At 37.7% G+C, this 18573-nt stretch overlaps 3 protein-coding genes across 4 annotated transcripts; 2 read left to right on the top strand and 1 right to left on the bottom strand.

Annotated features, from left to right (window-relative positions):
* The first annotated feature begins 4061 nt into the window (after positions 1-4061).
* rps2 (ribosomal protein S2) lies at positions 4062-6819 on the top strand. 2 transcript variants are annotated; one of them, NM_001200138.1, is given in 10 exon segments: positions 4657-4672; positions 4674-4720; positions 4722-4774; positions 4776-4794; positions 4892-4981; positions 5716-5823; positions 5911-6084; positions 6183-6342; positions 6531-6622; positions 6704-6816. In NM_001200138.1, coding segments are annotated over 10 exon segments (834 nt in total). In that variant the 5' UTR covers positions 4657-4659; the 3' UTR covers positions 6782-6816.
* Positions 6820-7997: 1178 nt separating this feature from the next.
* Positions 7998-12111, bottom strand: ndufb10 (NADH:ubiquinone oxidoreductase subunit B10). The gene is given in 4 exon segments (NM_001201239.1): positions 7998-8167; positions 9374-9513; positions 11438-11576; positions 11906-12111. Coding segments are annotated over 4 exon segments (513 nt in total). The 5' UTR covers positions 12054-12111; the 3' UTR covers positions 7998-8081.
* Positions 12112-13074: 963 nt separating this feature from the next.
* Positions 13075-15363, top strand: LOC128629340 (60S ribosomal protein L3-like). The gene is given in 4 exon segments (XM_053677036.1): positions 13075-13098; positions 14320-14505; positions 14800-14966; positions 15155-15363. Coding segments are annotated over 4 exon segments (561 nt in total). The 3' UTR covers positions 15339-15363.
* Positions 15364-18573: the final 3210 nt, after the last annotated feature.

Here is an 18573-nt window from a genome sequence, read left to right as displayed (position 1 = left end):
AAGATATGCTAATTATGAGCAAGAATGAATTTGTGTTGTTTATGGTTGAGGTTATAAATTGTTCAGCACAGACTGAGGACTGAAAAGATCAAAATAATAGTTAAATCAGTTGAAAAATACCTTGGTATTAAAGGACTCAGCTGTGAAGGAGTGGAAGAAATGTTAACTGCAGGAATCTCTAACTCTCAGTCATGGGCTCTTCATGATCCTAGTTATACTGCAGTGGAATGCCAGGAATCTTATAGCTAATGGACAAGAATTCAAAAAGTTTGTGATTGATCTGTTAGATAAACCTCATGTAATATGTGTGCAAGAGACGTGGTTAAAACCACAGTTAGACTGTAATTTATGGATATACTACAATCAGAAACGTTAGGGAAACAGGTAAAGGTGAAGGGGTAGCAACTTTTGTAAGAAATGATGTGAAATATAACCTAATCAATAAAGGAAAAGAACATGAATCTGTGGTAATCAAAATATGGACAGGAAAAGACAGTATAATAATAGTCAACTTTTATAATCCCTGTAATAGACTGAGCACTGATACACTGAATGCAGTATGTGGTTTGACACAAGGGAAAATAGTATGGTGTGGGGATTTTAATGTACACAGCACAATATGGGGGAGTAAGAACACAGATATAAATGGTTCAGTAATAGAGGAATTTATAGACGATAAAAACTTGGTTTGTGTTAATGACAGGAAGGGCACACGGTATAGTAGTTCACATAACGCAGAAAGTGCTATTGATCTGACAATAGACAACTGAAACAACAGGAATCAGCACATGGGAGGTTTTAGACCAGGCGACAGTAGGTAGTGATCACTATCCAATAATAACCACGATTGGAGTAGAGATATGCCAGGATAGCGAAGTGAGAACACCAAGGTGGAGGTTAGATAAAGCTGATTGGCAGATGTTCCAAATGCTGAGTGGAATAAAATGTGTGGAATTAGTGAATAAGGATATTACAGATGTAGAAGAAATGAACAGAAAAAAATTATACAAACAGCTGAAGAAACAATTCCTAAGAAGACAAGAAATGAACGAAGAAAGAGCGTACCATGGTGAAATGAGAGCTGTAGTATAGTAATTAAAAAGAGAAATAAAGCTTTTAAGCAACTCAAAGCTCACCATACACTGGTAGCTTTGATTAACTATAAAAGGGCACAAGCAGTAGTTAGGAAAACAGTTAGATCAGCCAAACGTGTATATTGGAGACATTTCTGCAATAAAATTGGAAGAGAAACCCAGCTGTCAGACATATGGAGAACAATTAGGAAAATGAGTGGAATAAGAAACAATGTAGAAATACCAGTGTTAAGTAGCAATAATATAAATGCGATTAACAATACAGAAAAAGCTGAACTTTTGGTAAAAACTTTTGTGAAGATCTACAGTACTGAAAACCTATCCTCAACAGCTAAGCAGTGTAGAGATCAGACACTTGCCCAAAACCCAGGGCTAGTGGAAAGAAGGACTACATCAGGGGGAGAGATGGACTTGCCATTTACTCGATTTGAATTAAAAAGGACCATATCAAGTGCACGGCAAATGGCACCAGGGAAAGACGGTATATGCTATAGCATGTTAGGTCACATGAGAGACATCACACTTGATGTAGTATTAAGACTGTTCAATATGGTATGGAATACAGGAAAAATCCCACTAACATGGAAACAGGCAGTTATAGTTCCAATACTCAAACCTGGCAAAGACCCGTCAGATCCAGCAAGCTATAGATCCATAGTATTAACGTCACAGTTAGGCAAAACTATGGAGAGGATGGTAACAGATAGATTAGATCACTATATAGAAAGTAAAGGTCATCTTTCACCGTATCAGTCAGGATTTCATAAAATGAGGGGGACAATGGACTCTATATTATGCCAAGAGTCCGAAGTTAGGGAAGCTCAGACTAACAAAGAAAGTGTAACTGCTGTATTTTTTGATGTTGAAAAGGCATATGATATGCTTTGGAAGGATGGACTTCTAATTAAACTTGACAAATTAGGAATAAATGGTAAGATATATAATTTGGTATTAGACTTTCTGTACAGAAGAACAATAGAATTTAGAGTAGGTGCAGAGTATTCAAATAGATATGCAGTGGAAAATGGTATCCCACAAGGCAGTGTATGTAGCCCAATACTGTTTAATATTATGATTAATGACATATTTGATCAGGTCGGAGAAAATATAGGTAAGTCGCTTTATGCAGATGATGGGGCACTCTGGGTTAGGGGTGGGAATATAGAATATTTAAGAAAGAAAATGCAACATGCAATAGGGAAAGTAGAACAGTGGGCAAATGAATGGGGATTTAAACTATTAATTTCAAAATCACAAGGTTTTTCTAAACATCATAAAACAGTACCACTTAAATTATATGGGCTAGATCTTGAACAGGTCAAGGCTGTGAGATTTTTAGGAGTGCTCTTTGATGAGAAGCTGACCTGGGGTCCACATATTGATAAAATTAAGAAAAAATGTAAAAAGATTAATAATGTTCTGAGATGCCTGTCAGGGCAAGACAGGGGAGCAAGTAGGGCATCGCTCAGAAATATATATCAGGCTCTTATGAGGGCCGCCTTTGATTATGGCTGCCTAGCATATATGTCGTCATCACAATCAAATCTTAAAAAGCTTGAAGTGGAACTGGTACAAGCACTCCAGATCTGTACTAGAGCATTTAAATCATCACCAGTGACTGCATTACAGGTTGAGACAGGAGAGATGCCGTTGTGTATCAGGAGGATTAAGATCATGGTGGCATATTGGGTAAATCTACAAGGGCACAGCAGGGTGCACCCCAAGAAAACCATCTTACAAGAATGCTCAGAGTTTTACAGGACTAACTTTAATAGCTTTGGATGGTTAGGAAATGCAAAGGCACAAAATTCAGGTCTCAGTCAGCTACAAGTAAGCCCCATTGTGGCAATACCAACTGTACCACCCTGGAGATTCATAAAACCATCTGTAGATACAAGATTAGAACAAATATTAAAAGAGAATTCTAAAATAGCACCACAAGGGATAATAATTCAAAACTATATGGACCAGTATCAGGATAAATTACTCATATGTACAGATGGGTCAAAACAGCCAGAGACGGCCTTTTTCATTCCTCGGTATGAAGTAGCAGTCAATAAAAGATCATTTATCAGTGTACACTGTAGAATTATTAGGAGTCCTATTGGTACTGCAGTGGTTGGAAAAAAAATCATCAGAGCCAAGATGTCGCTATAGCTTCTGACAGTCTATCAGCCCTATCAAGCATACAGTCTGGGAAAACATCACGCAGACAAGACATTGTCTACCAAATATTTTATCTGCTTGTCAAACTCCATGCTAAGGGGCTGAATGTTTCCTTCTTCTGGGTTCCTGCACATGTAGAGGTAGAAGGAAATGAAACTGTGGATGTACTGGCAAAAAGATTGATAAAACATGAAACAGTTGATATACAAGTAACATTAAGCAGTGCAGAGATCAAAACCATTATAAAGGGAGACACACATAAAATGTGGCAGGAATACTGAGAAACAGCTGACACCGGATGACACCTATATACTATGCAAAAAGGAAGAGATGATAATTACACGTCTTAGAATAGGTCATGCTGGCTTAAATCTAGCATTAAACCGAATAGGAAAACACCCCACTGGACTCTGCACACACTGCAGAGACAATAAAACACATTCTGTTAGACTGCAAAAGGTATGAGGAGGAAAGAACTGAGCTAGAGATGCAGATTGGAAAACAAAACATGACACTAGAGAACTTGCTGGGGAAAACATCTGGGAAAATGCACCGCCCCCTAATAAACTATCTTAAAAAAAAATACTAGGATAAGTGAAAGATTTTAGTATTCTAGTAGGAATATCTAGTATATAGTTATTTATCTCTTTATTTTCTTTTATTTATTATTGTTTTGGTATTATTATTATTATTATTATTATTATTATTATTATTATTATTATTATTCCATTTTATTTACATTTTTCAGCCAATCTACTGTCCATACTGCAGTCCAGTAGATGGCGGTAATGCACCTTTAGTTGGTTTGCCAACCGCCATTAAAACACGAAGAAGAAGAACAACGACAACCCCCGGATGGAAATATCGCGAGACTTGTGCTGAAATAAATTCCGCCGGAACTCTCATCGAGCCTTCTTCTTCCTGAATACACATCACGTAAGTGATCGTGGCCTTGTATTAGTGTGAGGATTTATCCGTTTATATCATTGCAATCCGCAATTATATAGTATTCTTTTTGCAATGTAATAAGTTTATAATGTATCTATAGTCTTACCACGTCAAAATTGAGAGGATCGGTTGAATAAAAATCTATCAGTTATTTGTTGGATGGTTTCAGAAATGGCGGACTGCTAACTAGTTAGCTGACTTTTTTATTTTTTAAAGATGGGCACGCGAGCTAAATTATTTACAATATACTGTGAAACACCGTGTATATAATTAGGGGGTTATTCTTGTCTTGCTGTATTCTCATAAAATGAAAATATTTTGAGAATATATAATCCCAATATTTGGCTAGTAAACGAAGTCCTCTGTCCATTATGCAGCATGGGGCTATGTCGGGGCTTGTGTATGATGAGCTCAAAAAATAATAAAATGCTGTAATTGTTTTGTTTAGCAAATGGCGGACGACGCCGGTGGTAGAGGAGGGTTCCGTGGAGGTTTCGGCGCTGGCGGCCGGGGCCGCGGTCGTGGTCGTGGCAGAGGCCGGGGGAGAGGGCGCGGAGCCCGGGGCGGCAAGGCCGAGGACAAGGAGGTACAGGCTTCTCCTCCGATATTTAATCATCGTTCCTTTTCTAAATTAAAACCCCAAATCAAGAGGGTATAACTTATCTGGTCATGTTTTGTTTTAGTGGGTGCCTGTGACCAAGCTTGGTCGTCTGGTGAAGGACATGAAGATCAAGTCCCTGGAGGAGATCTACCTGTATTCTCTGCCCATCAAGGTGAGCGAGAGGTCCTTGTCTGTATTGTAGATTAACTTTTAATCTGTAATGTCAGTAGTGTGATCAGTAAAGAGTGAAAGAAAAAAAACCTGGGTATAGATGTTGGACGAAAATAATCTGTGATTGGGTGCTGATGTCATTACCACCCTGAAGATGATTATTTCCCAATAATGGTATACCCCAAAGTCTATTTGTTCTTTACCACAACCCTTTGCCTATACTAACAATTTCTTTCTTAAAGAACAAGTCATAAACTTCATTTGATGGTTTTGATTAATATTGTGGAACATCTGTGAAACACCTTTTTAGTTCCTGGTATCACTTGTTTATAGCAGCCACAAATTCTTGTTTCCTAATGTGTCTTAAAGCCCTGAAACCGACTGAAGTCTGTCTTAATTTAAACCTATGAGCTAACAAAGTGATGATTTAGAATGAGCATGTTAATAGAAAATTGTTTTGACCCAACACAATCAGATTTAGGAAATCCTCAGTGTTGGGGTATAAGTGCTGTACATGTTTACATTGTGTGTTCTCTATTTTGGCAGCACTCTTTCTTGTTAATTTGAAGGCTTAATAAATATGACCCAGCTTGTAGATTTTTTTTTTTTCTTTTTTTAAAAAAATTCTTTCTATTTTGATGTCACCTTGCTAACAATCATAAATAACAATACTTGGAATATTTTGGTCATGTCACCAAACTTCCTAAACTCTCATGGCTTCATTTTCTGTTTCAGGAGTCTGAGATCATTGACTTTTTCCTGGGCTCAGCCCTGAAGGATGAGGTGCTGAAGATCATGCCTGTCCAGAAGCAGACCAGGGCTGGTCAGCGCACCAGGTTTAAGGTGACCCCTTGATTTTGAGTAGAGCATTGTGTAACTCTGTTCAGATATTGATAAATACTTGATATTAATGAGTTGGTTTTGCTTTAGGCTTTTGTTGCCATCGGAGACTACAACGGGCATGTTGGTCTGGGAGTGAAGTGCTCTAAAGAGGTGGCCACAGCTATCCGTGGAGCCATCATCCTGGCCAAGCTGTCCATCATCCCTGTCAGGAGAGGCTACTGGGGTAATAAGATTGGAAAGCCCCACACTGTCCCCTGCAAGGTGAAGAACATATAGATGGTTCTGAATTTTTTATGAGTAAAATAATCGGATGTATTCACGTGTGATTAGCTCTGTGCTAATGGTTGAACTGTGACTAGGTGACTGGTCGCTGTGGCTCGGTCCTGGTGCGTCTGATCCCTGCTCCCCGTGGTACTGGCATCGTGTCAGCTCCTGTTCCCAAGAAGCTGCTCATGATGGCTGGTATTGATGACTGCTACACCTCTGCCAGAGGCTGCACGGCCACCCTGGGCAACTTTGGTAAGGAGGCTTTTAAGTTAACTTGTCTTAAGTGCATGTGATATCCCTGCTCAATGCTTCTCATTCTAATCCACTTGTCTTTAACAACACATGGCTGGAGTATGTGCTCACTGAAGTTTTGTTCTTTTAATTATAGTTTTTTTAACACTTGGGTTTCTCTTCTTCTTCTCCTGTCTTTTCCTCTTTAGCCAAGGCTACTTTTGATGCCATATCAAAGACGTACAGCTATCTGACCCCTGATCTCTGGAAAGAGACTGTGTTCACCAAGTCTCCCTACCAGGTACACATCTGCTAATGTTTGATTTTGTACACTAAGTTTTGCAAATTGGATCTGGATTTCTAACCATTTGTTCTCTTTCAGGAATTCACTGATCATCTGGCCAAAACTCACACCAGGGTCTCTGTACAGAGGACCCAGGCTGCTGTTCAGCCCTCCTAAATTTTGTACAATGGATTGAAATAAAATCCTGAAAAGTCTTACTTGCCTGAGCCTTGCTTATTAGTGGATGTGAGATCTGGAGCCTTCTGTAGATCTTGTGTTAATAGTTTTATGGGTAGTTGAAATACACATGGAATTTGTCTTACCATAAAGGACTGGCCACTTTAACTGCAAGTTTAGTAGTAATGTTTGCATTAGTGTGGTTGGCCACTTTAATGCCAACACATGGTCATAAATTGTTTTTGGCACATTATGTTGAAAGTTACTAAATATGGCCAGTGGTTGTTAAACCTCAATTTGTCAGATTAGACTTGGAACTTAAAACATGCTGCAAACTTGCATGGTTTTGCGTGTAAGCTGGTGTTTGAATTTTTACTGTACAACCTGATTTTGTTTTAAAGTTTCACTGAGGGTAAACCACAGCTAAGATATAAAGGAATTTACTCAAACACCCTCACTATTTACATTTGTATTTAAAGTTATAAAGGTAATAACTTCTCATTTGTAGACATGTTGGATCTTTTGTGTTCATATCTGGTTGCAGTATGGGGTAACTACATGCAAGAATTTTACTTAACAGCTAGATTTACAGACCCACTATGTGGTTAGGAAGTCAGCAAATGCTGTGACTTGCCGTTTGCAATTACATGACTAGTTGCATTTAATATCCCGAGATTAATTTAGAATTTTGCTACATGTTGAATATTGCTCCAAAAAGGTCATTAAGGGTAGCAGCATTTACCAGGACATCGAGGGGGACCAATCACAAAAAGCTTTGGGAATGGGAGGATTTTACTTTAATGCTTATGATTTGGGTTGTCTGATATAAAGCTCTGTAATTTTAGTGACCATTTTGTTTCTTTTGAGAAATGGAACTCAGAAAACATGGGCCAGTCCCCAAAAAATGTTGAGTTAGCAGACAGGATTGGTCAAGGGTGTCCGGGGAAATCAAGTTAGTTATCACAGGCACACCTCTTATGGGGTGCCACAGTTAAGCCTAGTTGTCTTCATGAGTAAGGAATGTGGAGCTTTGTGGCTTTCAAGGAACAAAACATTTGGTGCTAATTTCAGTAATTTTTGTGAAAATGTGATTAGTCCAATGCTGCATTTCTTAATTTCTCTGTACCCAGTACAATGAATAAAACTTCATGTTGACTAGTTCTAATTTCAGTAAAATGTATGGAGGAAAACTAATCAATTTTACTGACTACAAATAAACATTTCAATAAATGTATTTATTTTACACATTTATACATAAAGTGGAGGAGCACAGGAGAAATAAGAGGGGGGGAAAAGACGTTTATGCTTTCTGTGCCTGTTCAATCATCCTCTCTTTCTGCTTCATCAAGCATTTTCTTGCACTGGCATATGCACCAAGATCGCCATCTGAAACAAAAGTGAACTTTTAAGCAACATACAGTTAACTACAATTACTGTGTAATGAAATTGCTTTCAAGTTTTGAACTGCTTTAAGCTCCTAGCTAATCTTAGTTCATAAGCATAGTGGACAACTGCTGATGCACCACTACAGGGATGACTGATAGATCTTACAAAGTATCAAAGGTTTGTAATAGATCAGTCCATATGGGATTTGGTGGCATTTTTTGTGATTGCTTGATTTTGCTTCAGCTTTTTTTCATGAATTGTGAAGCAACTTTGAGTTGTTTTTTTGCAGGAATTTATCAATCTGCAAAATTGCCATTGCACAATCTTTTGCAGTCTTTAAACATGGACACGTGAAGGTACAAATCACAAAAATATGTACAAATACGAAACAATTATGCTACATAAATATGCATATTAAAAAGAAAGTTATACACAGAATAAGTATGGATACTTAAAGAATATTATATATTCTTTAATATCTAATATTAGAATATTAAAGATTATTATATATTCTTTAATATCTAATATTAGAATATTAAGTATGCATGCCAAGTTTTTAAGTATGCCTACATAAAAGTGTTTGTATGACCCTATTCAAAATAAATATACTTACAAAATCCAGTATGTTTTTCTTTCAAAAGATTTGATCCATGTCTGTAAGACTGGGGAGTTAACAATGTGGGGAACAGTACTGTTCACTGCATGTTTTATTAAATGCACATCTGAACCAGTCCATACAGGATTCTGGAGTTTTTTTGATTGTTGCAACAAAAAATGCTTGATTTTGCTGCAGCTTTTAAAAAAAAAAAAAAAAAAAAAAGTTTGCAATGCAATTTGTGGAGTTTTTTAAAATTTGTATTTTTAAAAAAAATTTTTTTGCAGAAAACTACTTGAATTGGTGAAACTGCAACTGCACGAAACTGTTTTGCACGCTCTTTCGCAGTGATTTTTGTTGTGACTCAGTGATTCATCACATGATGTGTTTTGGCCTGAATCTGCAGAAAATCTGTAGCAATTTTTAAAAATGGCAAACTCCTGCAAATATTGTGGAGTTTCTGTGATTTTGCATGAAGTTCTACGTTTGCAAAATCACTAAATCTTGGAGGAATTGCTATATTCAGCCTGCATAATTACTACCTATCCTTTGCTTGAACATAAAATCTGAATACATGAATGAGTGTGCTGCGAGTTTATATGTTCACTCACAGCGTGACTGGTAAGCCCTGGAGACCTCATTAAACTGCTGCAGCTCCTTGACACAGTTCTGCTTGTAGCTGGGCCCCTCACGCTGCTGACAGGCACGGGCACGCTGCTCGATGACTTTCACAATCTCCTGGTCCACCTTACTACAAATCAAAACAGCATACAATTCAGGGGTGTTGCAGACTGAGCCAGGAAATGATGGAGAATACTGATACAAGGCAAGGCTGAATCTAGGGGTATTCAGGTGTGGTCCTGGAGAACCACTATCCAGCACAGTTTGTTTGCTTTGCTCTGATCCACCTGTAATGTGCTGAATTAGGTGTGATTGAGGAAGGAAATCATCAAACTGTGGTATAGCACCTTGCATAAGTGATTACACCCTTTGAACTTTTCCACATTTTTCTACATGAAATTGACTTATCTAGGGTTTTTTACTATTTGATTTACACAATATGCCCAACATTTAAATGGACAAAACATCTTTTATTGCAAAACGAACATTGATTATACAATAGTAAGCATTTGTTGGTTGCATACGTATTCACGCAGCTGGGTCAATCTGGATAAAGGTATTTTTGCCCATTCTTTTTGGCCACAGATTCTCACTCAGATTGAGGTTTGGACTTGACCGCTTTGTTCTAACACATTCAGGTTCTTGGCTGGAAACCACTTCAGTGTAAATGATGGAAGGTAAGCTTTCACTGCACGTTTTCTTCTAGGACTGCCCTGTGTTTGGGTCCATCCATTTTACCCTGACAAGCGTCCCAGCTTATGAAAAGCATCCCCACGTCATGATGCTATCAGCACCATGCTTCACTGTCAGTACGTTTACAAGGACAATAATAATCTGATACTAACCGGATTAAGACGATACTGTGATTACAAAACTACCATGTAAACAGCAATTATTGATTACCTTAACCTGACTAAAGTCATACAAGAAGTAAACAAAATCGAATTAAGACATGTGGAGTATTCCTAGTTTAGTCGCATTACAGACATGTAAACATCTTAATCACACTATTAACGTCGTGTGGGAGTTTTCAACCGAATTTTGCAACAGTACAAACACACACCAGTGCTCAACCTTTTGACGGCAAACAAGAGAGCACGGCTGCGTCCGAAACCGCGTACTTACCTACTATATAGTAGGCGAAATACACGTATCTCAGCTACTATATAGTAGGTAAGTACGTTGTTTCGGACTCAGCCCCTGGCTTCAAGCAGTCGTCTATTTGCACGTACAGCATGACAAATAATTAACCGCACTTGAAGCTTTTGTAAAATTAAAGATGAAACACCCAAAACTGTATAAGGTACCATAACGAAGACGGGAACATCGGATTGTGTGGCGCAATGACGTAATGATGTGTGCTGTTAATCGCTCTATGTTCCATAACATGTAAAAGATGAAAAGAATATTCTAAAAGTGACTCATGTAAACACCTTAATCACAATACTCTCTTATTCAGAATAAGATCAATAATTAGATTATTGCTGTCCATATAAACATAGTCAATGTAGACAGTATTCTCAGGGTGACGAGCAGTGCTGTTTTCCTTCCAAACACAGCACTTTGCGCCAAGTTCAGTTTCTGGTCTCATCAGACCGGTGTACCACCATCATCTCAGACATGCCATTTATTAAACTCCAAACGGGATTTCATTAAAGCCAAGCTTTGTGGAGTGCCTAATCTGTGGCTGTCGTGCATTCAGCTTCTCGCATCCGAGAAGCTTTTTCGAAGTTATTCATGGACTCTTGGTGGCTCATCTAACTACTTAACCATCCTTAGCCTTAGTTGTGGTTGTGTCTTGTTCTCTTAATTATTAGTCTTTTTTTTTTTACATAATGGAATTAATGAGCCATTTGTAAATAACGCCGCAAACTATAGAGTATGCCACCCAATTCTGTGTAGATTCATGACATATCATCTCAATTAGGTCCATTTCAGCTCGTAGCACAAAAAATTGTGAGGAAAAGTTAAAAGGGGGTGAATACTTATGCACTGTATATCCCAGGCCTCATGACCTGATGGAGATGTGCACCTCTGGTTTAGTCAGGACTTACTGATCTCTTCTCCACTGCATTTCTGCTTCATAATAGCAAACATAGTCGCCTTCTTGGCATTCAGTCAGCTCTGGTACACGGCGAAACTTCTGGTGGTAGTAGTGGAGTTTGTTTTTGGGCTGGAGGCTTTCTATAGCATCTAAAATAAAATTTAATTAATTAATTAATTAAATACATACATACATACATACATACATACATACATACATACATACATACATACATAGATAGTTAGCTACGCTCTTCAACAACGCTACCAGCTGCAGGTGATACTAAAGCCATGCTAAGTTGCTAGTAGCAGAGGCCGGTGTTGTTATTAGGTATGTTTTGCTAGAAAATGGCAGTTAGGTAGCTACATTACGTTTAAAAACCTGCTCTCAACATAAACAGCTATAGACAGTGATTAATAGAGATTACAGACGAGATTAGTCCATAATAAGACAGTGGAGCAGAAGAAGGTGAACTCACTCCTGAAGGCGGTCACAGGCAGGTCCACAGAGTAATAGAAAATCTTCGATGCAATTAAAACCGGGTTTGGAAGGATAGTCTGTTTATCTACAACCGGAGTCCGCCGCGGGGGCTCGGGGTACGCGTCTTTATCGTAGTCATCTGGCATTTTTAGTTCCGAAACTAAAGGGAAATTTAATTTTATAACCTCTTCTATTCGACCTCAAACCCTCTCTCTTTTTTACCCCTTCGACAGTGCGCATGCGCGCTTGTACAAAGATGGACGAAAGGGCAAACGAGGAGTAATTCGCTACTGGAAATTAAAATTGAATGGTTGTGTTAAATATATTAGTCAGTTACAAACAAAAATGGACCATGCTTGAAGTTTAAATAAAATAAAACAAAACGAACAAATAAACGCTTTTCTTACGCTATTATGAGGTCAAATGTAAAAGGTCATGGGTGACGCGGTGTTTAGTTATTTCTTTGCCATTAGATGTCGTTGTTTATCAAAATGACTGAGACGAAATAATTCATTTTAGTCATTAGTCGTTTTTGTATTATTCATTTAAAAAATAACCAGACCTTATATACTGATTTATCCCCCCTCAAACGTTTTTGAAAACCTATGATATTAGTGCAAACTAATTCCCATAAGAACATTAGAAATATCACAACATTGGTGAGGAAGAAGGCTGACCAGAAGCATCTTGGACTTGCAATCAGTACACTTGCTCTTTTATTGGGAAACACACACTTACAACACACAACAGTTTGCTTGGTATTTAGCCACCGAACTGGCTAAGCTAAGTAAGACCCGCAGAGGTGAACAAACCCAAACAAAAAAGTGCTGCTGGATGGTAGGTAACCATATTATCTAATAGGGGTGTAGACAAGACCAAAACTCGGACTAGCCGAGATCAAGCCATGACTGAGTCTTAAGTTTAGAAGAAACTAGATTAAGACCATATTCAGGGAGACCGATGCCTGAGACCAAGAGAAATACAAATACAAGCAGAAAAAATTCAGAGAGAAGTCAACACGAATAACACATCTCAAGACTGGACTTCAAAACCACACTTGAATCCTACAGACCAATTATATAATAAGCATATTATATAATAATGTGCAGACATTGACAACTCATGATCACATTTCTCTCTTATTCTAATTATGCAAAGACATTAACCATGAACATAACAGGCAGCCATGGGGTACACAGGCATGCAAATTATGTCATCCTTCATATCTTATTCTCCAAATTTTAACCCTATTGAAAACCAAAAGAGCTCAAAACATTGCTAAATATTATTCATTTGATATATTCCTTTTTGCTAATTGATTGTATTTTATTAGGCACTTATAAATCTACCTCTTGTTTAGCATGATTTTTTTGCATTCTCCTATTAACAAGTGCCCATATAATGGAGAGAAAATCACATGGTTGTTACTGAAAGCTGAGAGGTAATTCACATATGATACTCTTAAAAAACAAATTTCATAAAATAAATCAAAAAGGCTGTTTACCAAGCTAAACAAAGACACCAGGAACTGGAGGAAATCTGGATGAAATTGGAAGCTGTGTTCATGTTTATCTAATTACTATTCCGACTTTAAGTATAAATTCAAAATTACCTATTACATATTAATTTACATGTGGACAAATGGGTTAAGTCTCTGACTCATTTGATAGTAATTAACCTACTTGCTTGTCATCTGTATTGCTTGTCAGTGCTATTTAAATCAATCTAACTCAGTATTGCAATCTTACCACAGCATTTGACACAGAAGTCCAAATACATATAAAAATGTTGAGAAATAATGGGTAGTTTCCATTTGTTACTCATTAGTTGACTAATTCCTTTCTTGTGTAATGTCTGAGATGTACACCATATGGACAAATGCATGTTGACACCTGGGCATCACATCCATATGTGGGCCTTCCCAACACTTTTGCCACAAAGTTGGAAGCACACAGTTGTCTACAATGTTTTTGGTATGCTGTAGCATTATGATTTCCCTTCACTAGGACTAAGTTTACATTTACATTTACAGCATTGGGTAGCCATCCTTATCCAGTGACTCTTCCAGAAGTCTCTATGAAGTGAAGAATACAATCAAACTCCCGTTATTTAGGAGTTAGTACAGCAAAAAGGAGCAGAATTATTTTTTAAAAAACACAAAAATGTTTAAATATACAATTGTTTGTATGAGTTTCATAATTGTAACAGGATTAGCTTTGAGTTTAAGAAGGATTGAAACAGACATGTCATAAATCAATAGTTTTGTAGAAATTCTTGCATTCAAATATTAGTAAAAAGTAATGCAAAGATTGGTTTACAGAAGTGATAAGTTGGGGAAGAGGGGATTTGGAAATGCTGGAGAAAATGCTGGTTGACTATGGAATAATATGTGGATGTGTGCCATCCTCATAGTCTCACCGTAAATTCCATGCCCCTCGCCATGGGTACATGGGCTTCCTGCCCCACAAGCGGAGTAAGAAGCATTGTGGAAGGGTGCACAGCTGGCCCACAGATGATAGCAAACAACCCGTCCACCTCACAGCGTTTCTGGGCTGCAAGGGTGGCATGACCCACACGCTGAGGGAGGTGCATCACTCCGTCATGAGTTAATCATTATCTGTGATATTAAAAGCTGTGCTCCATTCTACACATACAGTATAGTCAAAATGGTTCAGACTGTAGTTCTGTATTCACCTAGACATTTAGCTAATGCTGTACTTCATTCATAAAAATGCATATAAATATTGGCAGTGAAATGAAAGTCCTAGTTTTTATGTTATATTTATATTTATATAACATGTTATATATATGTTTTATGTTTTTATGTTATACAGTTTATTACGGATGTCTTAGTTTGACAGTTCCAGAAAAATCTTTTGCTCTCCCATATAGATATCAAAGTGAGAAACGGTGGAGTCTGTGACTATTATTGAGACTCCTGCAGTGATTGTGGTGGGAGTGTTAGGATATAACTGCACTGTGAAGGGCCTGCGGTCTTTTAAGACCATCTTTGCTCAGCACATTAGCGATGAGTGCAAGCGCCGATTCTACAAAAACTGGTATGTGCATCCTTGCATGTGCATCTTTTGTTCTGTCTCACTTGCATGACAATAAATCTGGCGTTACCAGTGTAATATGTTGAAAATGGACGTGCTCCTATTTATCCCATAGTATTCATGCAAAGCTTTACTAACAAACCTGGAGCTTTCCCACAGAAAACTTTACTTTGTTTGCTAAAATAATTCAGGTATATGAGCACGAAAAAGGGCTTCACCAAATACTGCAATAAATGGCAGGATGAAGCAGGCAAAAAGCAGCTGGAGAAGGATTTTGTCCTGATGAAGGAATACTGCTCTGTGATCAGGGTCAGCGTCCATTCTCAGGTAACTGAAATGAATAGCACTGCAAGAATATGTCTGCTCCCAAAATAAGTGCAACTATTTTAGAATAACAGAGTCATTAACTGAGTGTTGAATTAAAGCACTAACCCACTGAAAGTAAGCATCATGTTATGCTGTGAAATTTCAGTATGTTAGCTGTATATGACACCTTGAACATCTATAAGTTGTTATTTTACAAAATCACTAAATATATGTTAGACCAGTGGTTCTCAACGTGAGGTGTGTGAAGCATAGCCAAGTGTTTTCTTTTGCAAATTCATAACCCACCATTATCAAAACTATTATATTTATCATTGACTTCTTATAGTTATAAGCCTGGTTGACTGGTTGCTTGTATTGAATAGGTTTCATTCAAGCCTCAATAACTCACAAACGAGTAGACTTATAAATATAGACTTGGACCTAAAATGTTGGTTAAAAGTTCAGGATAAAAAAGCTCTATGGCTCCAATAAATAGGCAAAATATTATAGTACACATTCAAAAACTGAGCCTAATATTTGAACAGTTGGCTGCTCTGAGGTGAGTGCCGAGGTGGGTTGTAGTATTTATTTTACAATTAAAGGGGTCCCTGACTACTTTTTTTTTAGACCCCCTGTGCAAGACAATAATGTGAGGTAACAGTTTTAAGTCCCTGACTGTAACATTAAGAGACAGTTCTATTGTCTATTCAAGTTAATTTTTTTTGGCCAGAGTTAGGCTTTTGTTTCTTCAGTCACAAACAGATTTCTCTCATAGACTCATTTTGGCTTCAATATCATATTTCAAGTGGATAAAATAAATAGCTCTTTGTTCCAGATCACACAAGCCACACTGTAGTCAGTGTATTTATTATATGGATGAATAATTCATTACACTCCTTGTAATAAATGTTCCTGTCATGTCAGTGTAAGCATGAGGCTGCAGTTTCAAATGGCAGTTTAAAAATTAATAAGTAAATAACATTAGTGGGTTGTGCTTATGCACAGTGCACTGACATTTACTAACATTGAATGTTTTATGTATAATTACTTCAGTAAACTATTCATTGAAATGGTGATAAATGGAACAAATTTTATGTATTTCTGTATTCTAAATTCTTTACTTTAATATTTTGAGATACTGGATTTTTGATTTCCATGAGCTGTAAGCCATAATCATCAAGATTAAAACAAAAAAGGCTTGAAATATTTCACTTTATGAGTAATGAATCTACCATATATGAAATTTCGACTTTTTAAATAAAATTACGGGAAAAAATGTACTTTTCCACAATATTACATTTTTTTAGATGCACCTGTAGGTTTCCCCTATTTCCAATAGGGAGGCTTTGCTCATTATGGAGAGGTGAACAGCGACTTTGTGATGGTGAAAGGTTGTGTGGTTGGCACAAAAAAATGGTGCTTACTCTCAGAAAGGTATGATTTCTTCATACAAAATGCCACAAGATATACAATTTAAATATACTGTTTGACAATATATTTCTTATATGTCCCAGTTTATCTCTTGATGAATTATAAAAAACTGTGACCTTTTTCCATAAGAATGGCATATGTATAATATATGTGTATAATAAGATCATTATGGATTTGACATACAGTCCCCTCCAAAAGTATTGTAATGGCAAGGGCAATTCTGTTTTTGCTATACACTGAAGACATTAGGGTAGAAAGCATAGCTCTATACACTTCGGAATTTATCCTGCTACTTCTATTAACAGTCACATCATCTAGGTCTGTTTTGTTTTTTCAGCCTAATGATGGACTCTATCCCTTTTTTCGACACTTCTTTGGACTCTCTACTGAGAGTTCCTATGAACAGCTACCAAATGTAACTTCAACACTTGGAATAAATTCCAGACCTTTAATCTCCTTAATTTATCATGAAACAACAAGGAAACAGGCCACAACTGGCCAAGAAACTGCTTATCAGTCAACTGTCCAATTTCTTTTGTGCATGTGAAAATGGAGGGATTCTATATATTTAAAAAAATGGCTGTAATTCCTAAATGTTTAATGTAATATTTTTGTTACACCTCTTGAATTAAAGCTGAAAGTCTACACTTCAATCACATCTGGATTGCTTCATTGCTTAAAATCCATTTTGATGGTGTACAGAGGTAAAATTACAAAAATTGTCACCGTCCAAATAGTTATGGACCTGACTGTATATTAACAGTAAAAGACAACCTTTTCGTTCTTTCAGACCCTTATGTTTTGTGTACAGCTCCACATGCAGGTCTCAAACACTATATGTAATACATTAATCTGCACCCCAGGTCACATTTCCATTTATTCTTCATTATCATTATGTTATGTATGTCCTGTTACAAAGACACGCAGAAATGTAACAGACTCACATAAAAAAAGTTATACAGTATCTCACAAAAGTAAGTACACCCCTCACATTTTTGTAAATATTTGATTATATCTTTCCATGTGACAACACTGAAGAACTGACACTTTGCTACAATGTAAAGTAGTGAGTGTACAGCTTGTGTAACAGTGTAAATTTGCTGTCCCCTCAAAATAACTCAACACACAGCCATTAATGTCTAAACCGCTGGCAACAAAAGTGAGTACACCCCTAAGTGAAAATGTCCAAATTGGGCCCAAAGTGTCAATATTTTGTGTGGCCACCATTATTTTCCAGCACTGCCTTAACCCTCTTGGGCATGGAGTTCACCAGAGCTTCACAGGTTGCCACTGGAGTCCTCTTCCACTCCTCCATAATGACATCACGGAGCGGGTGGATGTTGGAGACCTTGTGCTCCTCCACCTTCCGTTTGAGGATGCCCCACAGATGCTCAATAGGGTTTAGGTCTGGAGACATGCTTGGCCAGTCCATCACCTTCACCCTCAGCTTCTTTAGCAAGGCAGTGGTCGTCTTGGAGGTGTGTTATCATGCTGGAATACTGCCCTGCGGCCAAGTCTCAGCTTCAGTATGTCACTGTACATGTTGGCATTCATGGTTCCCTCAATGAACTGTAGCTCCCCAGTGCCGGCAGCACTCATGCCGCCCCAGACCATGACACTCCCACCACCAGGCTTGCCTGTAGGTAAGACACACTTGTCTTTGTACACCACCAAATACGCTTGACACCATCTGAACCAAATAAGTTTATCTTGGTCTCATCAGACCACAGGACATGGTTCCAGTAATCCATGTCCTTAGTCTGCTTGTCTTCAGAAAACTGCTTGCGGGCTTTCTTCCGCATCATCTTTAGAAGAGGCTTCCTTCTAGGACAACAGCGATGCAGACCAATTTGATGCAGCGTATGGTCTGAGC

This window comes from Ictalurus punctatus, chromosome 2 (assembly GCF_001660625.3).
Source record: "Ictalurus punctatus breed USDA103 chromosome 2, Coco_2.0, whole genome shotgun sequence".
Taxonomy (NCBI): domain Eukaryota; kingdom Metazoa; phylum Chordata; class Actinopteri; order Siluriformes; family Ictaluridae; genus Ictalurus; species Ictalurus punctatus.
This window is presented reverse-complemented; position numbering and strand designations above follow the sequence as displayed.